General features: G+C 35.8%; 2 protein-coding genes across 3 annotated transcripts; one reads left to right on the top strand and one right to left on the bottom strand.

The window, feature by feature from the left end:
* The first annotated feature begins 347 nt into the window (after window positions 1-347).
* Window positions 348-3,920, top strand: LOC145598449 (heat shock 70 kDa protein 7, chloroplastic-like). Of its 2 annotated transcripts, XM_081654803.1 has the most exons (7): window positions 348-537; window positions 696-804; window positions 1,627-1,694; window positions 2,792-2,870; window positions 2,972-3,112; window positions 3,299-3,469; window positions 3,665-3,920. In XM_081654803.1, the coding sequence occupies exons 2-6, from the start codon at window positions 785-787 to the stop codon at window positions 3,393-3,395; spliced, it is 405 nt and encodes a 134-aa protein (XP_081510929.1). In that variant the 5' UTR covers window positions 348-537; window positions 696-784; the 3' UTR covers window positions 3,396-3,469; window positions 3,665-3,920. The 2 variants fall into 2 exon arrangements, with proteins under 2 accessions (XP_081510929.1, XP_081510930.1); XM_081654804.1 differs by lacking the exon at window positions 3,665-3,920 and having other exon boundaries at window positions 350-537; window positions 2,972-3,214; window positions 3,299-3,435.
* Window positions 3,921-9,914: 5,994 nt separating this feature from the next.
* LOC145598039 (6-phosphogluconate dehydrogenase, decarboxylating 2, chloroplastic-like) lies at window positions 9,915-12,682 on the bottom strand. The gene is made up of 2 exons (XM_081654327.1): window positions 11,631-12,682; window positions 9,915-10,726 (listed from the first exon to the last, which is right to left on the bottom strand). Exons 1-2 carry the CDS (start codon window positions 12,500-12,502, stop codon window positions 10,117-10,119), a joined length of 1,482 nt encoding a protein of 493 aa, XP_081510453.1. The 5' UTR covers window positions 12,503-12,682; the 3' UTR covers window positions 9,915-10,116.
* Between the last annotated feature and the right edge of the window lie 605 nt (window positions 12,683-13,287).

Genomic DNA, 13,287 nt, shown 5'->3' with positions numbered 1-13,287 from the left:
ATAGATTTATATATTTTTTAAAAATCACAGGGCAAAAAAAAATTGATGGGTGTAAATCTTTTTCTATGATTTTGAGCAGCAGCAGGGCACCAGGGTTGCTTGTGGTTGATGTTCGTGAGGGAGATGGGAGTTGTGTTTGGGTGAGGTGGGGTTTCTGGCTCGTTGATGCGGTATGGGAGTTTTTGGTGGTGAGGGTTGGCTGCGGTGGTTGGGAATTGGTGGGATCTGGGCTGTAGAAGGGTTAGGGTGGAATAGGGACCGGTTGGTGGGTTGTGTGGGAGTTTTGGTCTGGTGGAGGGGTGGGGAGGAGGTTGGCAGCGGTGGTCGGGAAGGGGAGGGGGCGATTCTGTGGTGGGGATGGGACTGGAGTGGTGCAGTGGTTGTAGGGATGGAGAGAGGGGTGGAGCAGTGGTGGTGTTTGTGGAAGGAGAGAGAAAATAATTATTAAAAAAAAAATTTAAGGAGCTGTAGGGTCGTGGAGAAGAGTTGGGTCGGTGATTCGGAGGTGGGCGAGTAGGTAGGATCCGGGTGGGGGAGGTGGGCTGACTTTTTCTCCTATTTCTTTCATCCGTTTTTTTTATAAACTTTGATTTAATGTTTGATCTTAACCTTTTGATAGCGTTATTGATGTTAATTTTTGATTGGATTTTTTTGTGTTAATCAACCTCTAACCTCTAATTTCTAACGGATTGTAGGGGGCTAGAAATCAAACAATTTGCAAAGGAAGTACAAAAAGAATTGCAAGGGAAGCAAAGAGATTTTGAGACCGACAAGATACGGGGAAATGATGTGCGTGTATCTCAGGTGGGTATGAGTGTTTAAAACCCTTTAAGTAGTACCTTATTATAGCCAACAAATTTTTGCTGATGAAATTTTGTTTATTGTTGCAGTTATTATCTGTTGTCATTATTTGTAATTTAAGAAGTGATATGGTCCAATGTAAACAACTTTTCTTCTAACTTTTTCTTTCTTTGTTGATGAGATAACTATAATAATAATTATTGTCGGACAAGTGAAGAATGGGTGCTTATAGTCATCTCTCATCTCATAATAAAACAAATGAACAAGAACTATCTTTAGTGACACACTTTGGGATAAATTTGTTGCACCACTTTTGAATATTTGTATAAGAAGGTAGCAATATATCATCTATTTAATATCTTGTAGTATTGAGTATTGATATAATGTTAGTGATACTAGTGTTCATATATTATTGAGTATTAACAAAATTAGATAGTGTTCATAAATTATTTGAGACAAAGGAAGACATGAAGTGGCATAATAGTAGATTAAGTTTGGGAGCTTCAAATTCGCCCCTGAAACTAGATATAATTAACATGATTCAATGTATTTTACTTTCTGATTTTTCGATTTTGCTATTAATGGGCGATGTTAACTACATCAAAGTGATGAAACCACCCATATGTTAAGGGATACATATTGTTGCGATTTTTTCAATTTGATGATCAATTTCAGTCATACTTGTATTTGCAGTTGGATTTTCTGGGTCTTTTTTAGTGTGAAAAAAAAATATATATATTGCTTCTGAGTTTAATTCAATTTTATTGGGTTTTTTGTGTTTCCTGAAACCTAAATTAGGATTCAACTCTCTGATCTTCATTTCAGTGTTCATCACCCAGAGCTCTTTCCAGTCACCATTTCTTCTCTTGTTTTTATCACTGGCGGTCTCACAGGTTTTTTTGCCATCTTTTTCTCTCCAATCTTTGGTAAAATTTGATGTTATTGAGCTTTGTTTTTGTGGGTTTTGCTTTGATTTTTAATGGGTTTAGTTGGATTTTAGAATTGGGTTTGCTTTAATTCTTAGAATTGTAGTTTAGGTTGGTGTAATTAAACGGTTTAAATTTTGAAATTGAAGAGATTTTTGAATTGTTGTTAAAGTTGTAATGCTCATGAATTCTTGAGACATTGACTTTGTGAGTGTTAAATAAAGTCGATGTCCAACTGCTAGAATGTAGTTGAGAGTTGACTCTGAAATAACCTTCTTTTACTTAATTGATGACTTGATGATAAGTATATTTTGTTAGGCTTCTGATTGCTCTCTTCTCTTATTTATATCGTTTTCTCTCCCTGTTGACTCTGACTATCCTCTTATTGATTTCATGTGTATCTTTATTTCATCATTTGAAAACGGTTTTGGTGAATTAGTTTCGTATGCATATATATTTATTCATTTGAAACGGCTTTGGTGACTGGTTTGCGTTAATGAAAGGCAAAGAGAAAGAGAGAATCAGGATATTTGGATATTGAAAGCAGTTTGTTTTAGCAGAAAAAGCTATAATGGTTTGATTTATGACACTCCCTCTCCCATTTTATGGTTTAAGCTAACTACAGATTATGAGAGTAGAATTGTCAAAATACTGAGAAACATGTAAATGGAGAGTGAGAATGCTTAATTGAATAGCTCTCATGCAACCTAACCTGCCATTAAAAAAAAAGAAGATGAAATCCCGTTGCAGATTCCGTGCATCGGTTGATCATGAAATGCTCCCCTTAAGTGAATTTACACTCTTTAGAGTGGTGAATTGTTAGATATATATGTGGGGCAGATTGAATGCTTCCATACTGCTGCTTCACTAGCATATGGGTTTGAGAAGAAGAATAACGAGATGATTTTGGTTGTCGATCTTGGAGGTGGTTTCGGGTGAGTTCTTTAAAAAGAAAAACTCCAATTTTGAGAAATTCTATGTATTTATCAACCTTCTGCAATAGTTTACTTTTTGATGCAATACATCAGATTTTCTTACATTGCAACTCTTTCTGCCTTTTGCAGTTCTTGAGGTTGGAGACAGAGTTTCAAGGTGTTATCTACATCATGTGACACTCATTTGGGTGGCGATGACTCCGATAAGGTAAACAAGGAATTGGCGTGCCTAAGTATGTGTTAGCTTGAATCAGTTGTTTAATTTTGTGCAGTGAAATGATACAGTTGTTTGCAATTGCTACTACACAGAATGGTAGATTGGCTAGCAGAAACTTTCAAGAAGAATGAGGATATTGATCTTCGGAACGACAGACAAGCTCTTCGGCGTCTAGCTAAAGCTGTTGAGAAGGCAAAGATTGAGCTTTTGATGTTAACTCATATTAGCATTAGGCAAGTAAATGTGTATAATTCCTCAAAAAAAATAAAATAAAAAAAAAAATAAAAAAAAAAGGAGCAAAGTTCGAAGACTTATGTTCTGACTTTGCTTGGAAGGTATTGTACAGAAAACTGTTGTAGTTATTTGCTCAAATTGTGTCACTTTGTTTTGATTACTGACAGACTGCTTTAATTCTGCAGATTAAAGACACCTGTTGAAACTGCTTTAAAGGATGCTCAACTATCAATTAAAGACATAGACGATGTTATCCTATACCAGCTGTACAGGATGTTGTGAAAAAGATGACTAGTAAAGACCCGAATTGCACTGTCAACCCTGATGAAGTAGTAGCATTTGGTGCTGCTGTTCAGGTGAGTAGTTTTTCGTTTTGCTTTAAAGGACGCTCAAATTCACATTTCTTTTTTGAAATTCATGGTTTATGGCTCTATATAATGAATATGAATGGTGAAATGGTAAGGAGGTAATTGTGAATGTTGAGTAGACCATCAGAATCTAAAGCGAGTGGTGGTGTTTATTTGCTTATTCTATTCAATTTGATGATGTAGGTTGATGACTATGTTAGTCTACAACAATACTAAGGAGGATTTGAAGCCAATGAAAGATACAGACCATATGAATGCTGCTCAATCTCAGGATGATATTGTTGTGCAACAAAGGATAGTGCTATTTATTTTTAATCAAGGTAGCTTTTATTCCACAAAGATTATTCGGTACAAGATGCGGCATTTATTGATGTATACAAGTTTATGCATATGGTATAAATATATTAATAAACTTATGATCAATCAAAAAAAAAAAATTCCTTCAAATAATCACTCAATTTTGAATATAACATTGGTTTTCAAAGTAGATTTTTTAAAAGGATGAGCGAATTATTTAGGCATGAGACTAAATAGAGGTGAGCAAACTATTTAGGATAATGTAACCCATCCAATGTCCTCTATAGTCACTCCAATATATTAATTGTCCTAGTTTATAACCTACAGGTATCTATTAAACCTTGGATTTATCTCCATCTAGTTGTTGATAATTGGGCTTTGCGTTCGATTGCTCAACTAGTATAAGAAAATTCAAAAACTAATCTCTCTCAAGTATTACTTAACTAAAAGATAAATTTACAAAAGAAAATCCTAACATAACTAAAACTAAGGTATCCCCTTTCCAAGGCCTACGTACTTCTACCTTTGAAACAAGCTGGGCCTTTTGTAACAAAGTCCAACTTCTTATAAAAACTCCAAAGTAGTCAAAGCCGAGATTGCAGTAGCCTATACGTCCCACCGATTACATGGGCTGCTCATTTAGACAATGATCCCAATCTCCTTTGGCCCATATTAATTAGACCATATGCAGCCCTGTCTTATCATGCAATCGTTATTCATACAAATTCAACAGTATGCCTTGAGCTTATGCTCGAACTCAAATGAAATTTTAGATATCGTGTACAACTTTTTTTTGGTTATTTAAGAAATTAGCATACCGGAGATTGTCCAAGAAGATCAATCCAACTAGTTGAAGAACGTTAAATTAAAGGGGAACTTGTCCAATCCGAATCACACCACTTTGATAATCGACAACTCACCTTCTAAAGATCAACCACCAGACTAGCTAAGTTGGGGTTTTTCTTATATGCCTGCTTAATTCAGTCCAAGAAAACTGCCCTGATAATACATACATCCACCTTTCCAATTCCTTGCCAATTCCCCTAAAACCCTTCTCAGCACTCTTTGCCCTCAACAAATTCATCCCTTGAGCATAACTACAGATCTTTGAAGCATACAAAGCTTACCTCACATCATCAATCAACCTCTTCTTATCAACCCCGGCTTGAACTGCATGAACCTCATCCTTCATCCCTGCAGGCTGCAGCTTCCAGTATATCTGCTAATATTTTCATCATGCACCCACATTTATCATAGAAATCAATATCCACACTCAATTAAAATCCAATGACTATAATCAAATACATATTCTACCAAACAAAAACATGCACATACATAATACACCCTACTTCAATTTCATTACCAGGTACTCCTTAAAGGGATCCCAATCTCTTATAATCCAACACATGATACCACAAAGAAAAACATTCTGGTTTATACAATTTTCCATCACTCAATTAACTACGATTGTCCACGAAATCAAGTCATAAACCATACAAAATACATGAAGGTGGCAACATTATCCGAACATCCAAGAATAGTATGAAGTACACAATTACTAAAAGCATATACTGGTAGTATATAATTCATACCATAGCAAAATAAACATATTCATAACTCGAAACAATGATTCAGGTTATACCTGCGATTCAAAGAAGCAGCAGCAACAGATAACTCAGCAGCTTGTTGAACAGTCCATTTCCCAGTACCCTTCATCCCAGTCTTATCCAAAATTTTGTCAACCAATCCACTTTCTGCTAAATCATCCTAAACCTTAAAGATATCAGCAGTAATCTCAACTAAGAAACTCTCAAGCTCACTATTATTCCACTCATAAAAAATCCCAGCTAATTCATCATTACTCAAACCACCCACATTCTTCAACACATCATATGCTTCCGAAATCAATTGCATACCACCATACTCAATCCCATTATGAACCATCTTGACAAAATTCCCAGAACCACCTTCACCAATGTAAGTAACACAAGGTCCATCATCAATCTGAGCAGCAACCTTCTTCAAGATCCTCTCAACAATTTCATACGCGAATAGAGCAATAGTATATCATTATAGTGAATGAGTATACAATGAAGACTCTCATAAGCCATTATCATGCATACAAAAGGAAATATTTTCATAACATACAAGCACTAAGTCCAACAAGAATTCTCCAAAATCAAAGACCTGAACTCAGCCTAGAACTTTCACAGGGGATAGTAACTCTGTGCTCTAATCTGGATTGATATCTTAGGCATTAAAGTATGGATGATCTCTTAAGTTTTTCCTCTCCTTGATTATTGTATGTATTTGGATGCCCAATTGGTAGCATTTGGTGAATAATTAGCTTGAATTTATTAATTAATCTTGTGAATATATAGCACAAATTGCAGAGATTAGTGCTTGTAGGTTATGAAAATATTTATTGGATTGATTTATATCCAATAAATTAATCGGATTTTGATTACTAAAGGTCCAAAAGTCACTCAATTTACACAATTGTATTGATTTCAAAAGACAAGCTTTTATTAACACCATTTTCCAACATCATTCTACTGAACTAATACAATACTACAACAATTCCTATGTCTAACCAGGGATCATCACTAGAGACACTAAATCCCGATTTCATTCGAAACAACGAAATTACATGATAACAATACTAGAGGTATGATAAATTTTCCTCTTTCATTACAAGGATACCTATAATATATACTCTAAATCTAAAGCTATTTCACCATCATAATAATCTTTACAACATTCAGCTAGAGTATTTTAACATTCCCAATCTAAGCAACAGTACTTGAGTCGTCCAGTCCGATGTACTGGCGCACATACATCAAGAACAATTTTTACCGACCCAAATTCGTTTTCAGTTCTATGGTCTCCACCTACACGTACATTAGCGGGATAATTATTCGAATTTAAATGAAATTCTTATATCTACTAAACAAAACAATTATCATTATTATAAAAACGAGATTAAATTCAATTAAAAATGAAAATGATTACACACTTACAGTTTGCTTTTGCCAACATTGAGCACGAAAAAAGTATGACAACGATAAGCAAAATGGTTCTTGGTGCCATTGTTGTTGGTTCAACAGATTTAGGGATTAAAAAAAAAAAGTGAATTGCGATCAGCAAATTTGGGGAAGGAGAAAAAGAGAGAGAAAGTGGGTATCTTTTTCAATTTTGATTTTGTAAACTGTAAATTTTTTATGAAATTCGGAGTAGAAATAAATAGGAGTATTTTGCTGACTTTTAGGTGAAAAAAATGTGGACCACCAACTCACCAAGTACTGGTAGATTGCACCAAAAAAAAAACCAAGTACTGGTAGATATGTGAATGAAATGGATAAATGTGAATAATATCTTTGAATAATACTATGTTCTTGATTAATACTTCGTAGGTAGAATGTCAATTTTACTTGCCAATTTAGGGAACTTATGCTTAGTAATAACTCTGATGGTTTGGTGTATGCTATTTGACCGTCCATTTAGTGTAGTTTTTGGCTCGTTGACAGCTCTAGTTAAGGGTTTTTTCGGACATGTGATGAGGACTTGTGAAAAATCAAAGATGTTGGAGAGGGTTACAAAAAATATCAAATACAACATGTTAAGTTGTCTTAAATAATAGAGTTAACTCAAAGTCACAGTATGAATATGGATATGAATATCATAAGCACATCAGTATTAACAAGACATGGTTGATATGTGAATGCCCATTGAATATTGTGGAGGTAGTCAGGTAGTGGCAGTTTCCATTTGATCAACTCCACTATATACTCTATCCAGTATGCAATAGACTAAAAGACAAGAAATAGCATACTAGTATTCACAACCAATATACATAGATGTCAGACACAAAGTTTGTTTATCAGATGTCAGATGCAGAACACTTGAACAATACAGTCATACATCAGCAAGGTTCATCAGCTCTGTAGTCGAGAGGCCACAGCTACAGAAGTGCAAGATATATTTAGTACAAAATTGATCAACATGAACTCAGCTCCAGCCAACTTAGGCGGGTATTGAGCAGCCATTTTTCCTTAAAGTGCAGCCAAGAGGCTAAGTGATAATACCATTTTCAGAAGTATGGCCTGACTGAAAGTTATTTACTACATAATTACATGAAATTCAGTTTGTGGTTTAATGCCAGCCCGTTAATGCTTTAAGCTACCTTCTTAATGTGAAGTCCAGCTTAGCTCATGATCATGTAGATTTTAGCCCCATATTTTCACCAAATAATAGCCCAATGATACATCACCCCCACGCCACGAAAAGAAGAATTCCTGGTCTACAGGACCAGAACTCAAGTATACAGAATAAAAACTACACCCTCTATTTCAGATAAAATATGAGCTTCGAACAATCGAAAAGCAGCAGTTACAGACAAGTACAATCACTGACATCATATCACATCTAGAGATCATACACTTCAAGAGCGGGTGTGCAATCTTCTGTTACTTAATAGCCTTACTAGAGCAGAAATTATAGGAAGAAATAAATTTAGATTGATATGGAATTGCAGATTGGTAGGTGATAATAAAAATGGATTTGTATGTAAATGTACGTCTTATGTCAATGCCCATGGTAATAATACACAATTTTGGAGATAGGGTTGCATTACCATGTACATTAAGGTAATATATTTCTTGCGAAATTACAACATAAACCATTCCAATTTCCACTATTTATTACCACCTGCCAAACAAAATGTAAATTTAAAAAAAAAAAAAAAAAAAAGAAAAGAAAAGAAAAAGGAACTATAAGATAAATACTTGCATACAAGAGTCTCATTTGACAGAAAGTTGGTTTAAGCAAAAGCCAAAGTAACTGACAGGGTACAAAAGTTAAGAGGGGATTGTTTCCTTAGAAGTGAATGGACAAATCAACAGAGTAAGCAGCAAGACAATCATAGACTCAAATAACATAGACTCTGACTCAGCCAAGGAAATGCAAAAAAGACCAACAAAGAATTATAAGTCTGCACCACACAGTACACATTGGTTTCTTACATTGCTGTTCTATTTAGAGAGAAGTAAGCAACCTCTCTGCTCCACCAAGATATCTTATAACCAAACTATAGTTCTTAGAAGTCTCAAGATTGAAAACTGGTCGATGCCTTCAACTAAGAAAACCAAATCGGTTCTTAGAAGTTTTATGGTTTATAAAACTTTCTTATTGATCTTCAAAATTTGCTGCTTGGATTAGAGTGTTCTCAGTCTTATTCCTAGCCTCAAGCTATACCACCACCACTGACATTAAATTTTCCATGGTTACGATTTTTCCAAACAGTTCTAAACAGAGCCTAAGGATCACATAACTAGGTTTGGGACTACAATCTCGCCAGTCAAACAGCATAGAATGTTTTCTAAATTAAAGCATGCACTAGATTTCGCTTTCTACACAACAATTGCATTTCCTCCAAGGAGAAATTTATCTAGCATGACAATGATTTCAGTAATCATCCTTCACAGTCTAGTACAAAATTATTTATCTGGTAAAGACAGAAAAGTACGGAAAAGTACCAAATCAAAGTGAGAATAAAACAGAAGAACTGAAAAAGTAGTCAATCAATGAAGAAGAGAAATACTGACATACATTTGTATCGATTTTGAAAGACATGCTCTTATCTACATCTGTCCTTTCAATTGAGCTAAAATAATACTGTATCAATCTCTATGCCTACAGGACTTCCTACATTCAGAGATTCTCATTTTAGATAAAGTTGGTTCTAGTCTTCTTGATGCATAAAGCCAAGTGATTAATAGCATTAGAAAAATAATAGGGAAACATTTTCCTCATGTGAGATGAAGAAATATTCATGACATTAGCAAATAGAGCAGTAGTATATCATTATAGTGAATACGGAGTACACAATGAGGACTCATAACACCTTTTTTGTGAAATTAACTTATGATTCATAATTGTTATCACGTAAAAGGAAATATTTCCCTAGCACACAAGCAGCAAACACTAAAACCATAAAGACAACTATTATGCCCATTTGTTTTGCACCAGTGCAGACTGCAGAGAGATTTATGTAATAACATGTACAGATAACTGATAGTGAACAATGAAAGTATAATAGGTTCTTCAAGTAAAGAAAGGGATACTCAATTTAGTTTCACACAATGCTTGCTTGTATTGATTTCAAAAGGCACGCTCTTATTAATATCAGTTTCCACTTTCATTCTACTAAGCTAAAACAATACTATAACAACTCCTATGCCTAATCAGGGATCATTGGAGACACAAAATCCCGAATTTAATTCGAAAAAACAAAAATACATGATTAAAAAAAAACACAAGGCAAGGGAAAAAAGCATAGCTCAGTGAAGGGCAGCAGCAACATCAGGGTTACTCTTACGAGCAAGCTTTGACCACTCTGTGTGGTAGGCACCAGGACGATCAACCCTCTCATAGGTATGAGCGCCAAAGTAATCCCTCTGAGCTTGAACAAGGTTAGCTGGAAGCCTGGCACGCCTATAAGTATCAAAATAAGCCAGACTTGCACACATTCCAGGAGTACTTATCCCAGCCGAGACTGCCAAACCCACAACCCTCCTCCAAGCTGCTTGCCTCTGAACCATCTCTTTCGCAAACTCAGGGTCAACCACCAGACTAGCTAAGTTGGGGTTCCTCTTATATGCCTGCTTAATCCTGTCCAAGAAAACTGCCCTGATAATACATCCACCTTTCCAAATCCTTGCCAATTCCCCTAAATTCAAATCCCAACCCTTCTCAGCACTCTTTGCCCTCAACAAATTCATCCCTTGAGCATAACTACAGATCTTTGAAGCATACAAAGCTTGCCTCACATCATCAATCAACCTCTTCTTATCGACTCCAGCTCGAACTGCATGAACCTCATCCTTCATCCCTGCAGCTTCCAGTATTTTGGCTGCATTTTCTCTCTCTTCCTTCAGCCCACTTAGGTACCTACAAAGCAAGATTGTACCAATTCAATAAGCAAACAATATCCACACACACATATCATTCAGTACATCTGATAAATTTTCATCATGCAGCCAAACATAACAAAGAAATCAATAAACACACTCAATTAAAATCCAATGACTAATCAAATACATATTCTACCAAACAAAAACATGCACATACACAATACACCCTACTTCAATTTCATTAACAGGTACTCCTTCAGGAGATAATCATTACATTATCCCAATACTTTATAATTCAACACAGGACATGATTTCACAAAGAAAACCATTATACAGACGGGTTATACGATTCCCTATCATTCCATTAACTACATCACTCAATTAACCACGGGTGTCCCCGAAAATCGAATCATAAACCATAATAGTACATGAAGATATCCTAGAATAAGTATGAAGTACACAATTACTAAAACCATATAGTACACAATATCCACACACTGACACACACATACCATTCAGTATATCTGATAATATTTTCATCATGCACCCACACATATCATAGATTTCAATATCCACACTCAATTTACAGATACATATTCTACCAAACAAAAACATACACATACACAATACACCCTACTTCAATTTCATTACAGGTACTCCTTCAAGGGATAATCATTACAATATTCCAATCCTTCATAATCCAACATATGACATGATATCACAAAGAAAACCATTATACAGTTGGGTAACTTGGGTTATACCATTCTCCATCACTCAATTAACTACGGGTGTCCCCGAAAATCGATCCATGAACCATAAATAATACATGTAGGTATCCAAGAATAGTATGAAGTATACAATTACTAAAAGCATATAGTATATAATTCATATCATAGCAAAATAAACAAATTCATAAGTCGAAAACGACATTCGGGTTATACCTGCAATCCAAAGAAGCAGCAATAGTAGGAGCAGCAACAGATAACTCAGCAGCTTGTTGAACAGTCCATTTCCCAGTACCCTTCATCCCAGTCTTATCCAAAATCTTATCAACCAATCCACCTTCCGCTAAATCATCCTTAACCTTGAAGATATCAGCAGTAATCTCAACCAAGAAACTCTCAAGCTCACTATTATTCCATTCATCAAAAATCCCAGCTAATTCATCATTACTCAAACCACCCACATTCTTCAACACATCATATGCTTCCGAAATCAATTGCATATCACCATATTCAATCCCATTATGAACCATCTTGACAAAATTCCCAGAACCCCCTTCACCAATGTAAGTAACACAAGGTCCATCATCAACCTGAGCTGCAACCTTCTTCAAGATCCTCTCAACATTCTCATACGCCGCGTAATCGCCACCCGGCATAAGCGAAGGACCGAAACGAGCACCATCTTCACCCCCAGAAACCCCCATTCCGAGGTAAAGAAGTCCATTAGAATGAGCATCAGAGATACGACGTTCAGTGTTCTGGTACCACTCATTACCACCGTCAATAATGGTGTCACCAGGCTCCATGAAAGAGGAGAGAGACTGGATAGTTTGATCAACGGGTGACCCAGCTTTGACGAGGATGATTATGGATCTGGGTCGTTCGATTGAGAGGACGAAATCGCGAGGAGTGTAATGGCCGAAGAGAGGGAGATCGCCTTCGGATTTAGCGCGGTCGATGGTTTCATCGACTTTGGTGGAGGTGCGATTGTAGACGGAGATAGGGAAGCCTTTCTCGGCGATGTTGAGGGCGAGGTTTTGGCCCATGACGGCGAGACCTGCGAGGCCGATTTGAGAAGCGGCCGCCATTGTTGAAGAGGAGAGAGAAAATGGGGAAGAAGAAAGGTGAAGGGGAGTTGGTGAGGAGAAGAAGGGATGATATAGAAATGGAGGAGGAGAGAGAAAGTAGGGAAGGGAAGGTAAAAGACGGACTCGTCGAGGGGGTGAAGGGACAGTGACCTTCCAAGGGAGTGGAGATAGGTGGAGGTTGAAGGTAGGATTGTGTAGGAGGCCAATTGGTTTGTTAATTAAAATATAATAATCTACTCTATTATTGCTTAATATTGTAGATTAGATTGCTAATGTAGGTTATTTAGTACTTTGCATTTGGTACAGTAGTATGGATATGTTTAGCATACTTTCTTCTGATATTTCCCCTCAATGAAGTTTAGAGCACTAACAACTGATCGCAAAACTATTTTTTGGTTTGAATGATGCTACAGGTTCTTATATAAGAGTTGGTAGATGATAAATGTGCTCGACTTTAGTGTTTTAGTGTAAATTTGATTTCATGGAGTTTAGTTAGTAACTTAGGTTTTGCTATAAATTATAAAGATAAATTGAATTCATGACAAATACTATGTACAATTTGAAATTATAACATACATAACATTTTTTTCAAAATTTAGATACAAAAATATATTGTATCGAAATATGAGGGTAAAGAGGGAAACACCAAAAAATTTCACATTTAAAAAAAATGTTAAACAGTCATAAAATGCAATAAAGATTAGAGCATTTAGGGGATTACCTTTTAAAATCAAGTACAACGTATAGGATTCATTCATTCACTTCTTATTAGTTTATTGTATTAT

The sequence above is a fragment of the Chenopodium album genome, chromosome 20, assembly GCF_948465745.1.
Source record: "Chenopodium album chromosome 20, dcCheAlbu1.1, whole genome shotgun sequence".
NCBI classification, from domain to species: Eukaryota; Viridiplantae; Streptophyta; class Magnoliopsida; order Caryophyllales; family Amaranthaceae; genus Chenopodium; species Chenopodium album.
Note: the sequence above shows the minus strand (reverse complement) of the source record. Positions and strands in the feature narration are given on the sequence as shown.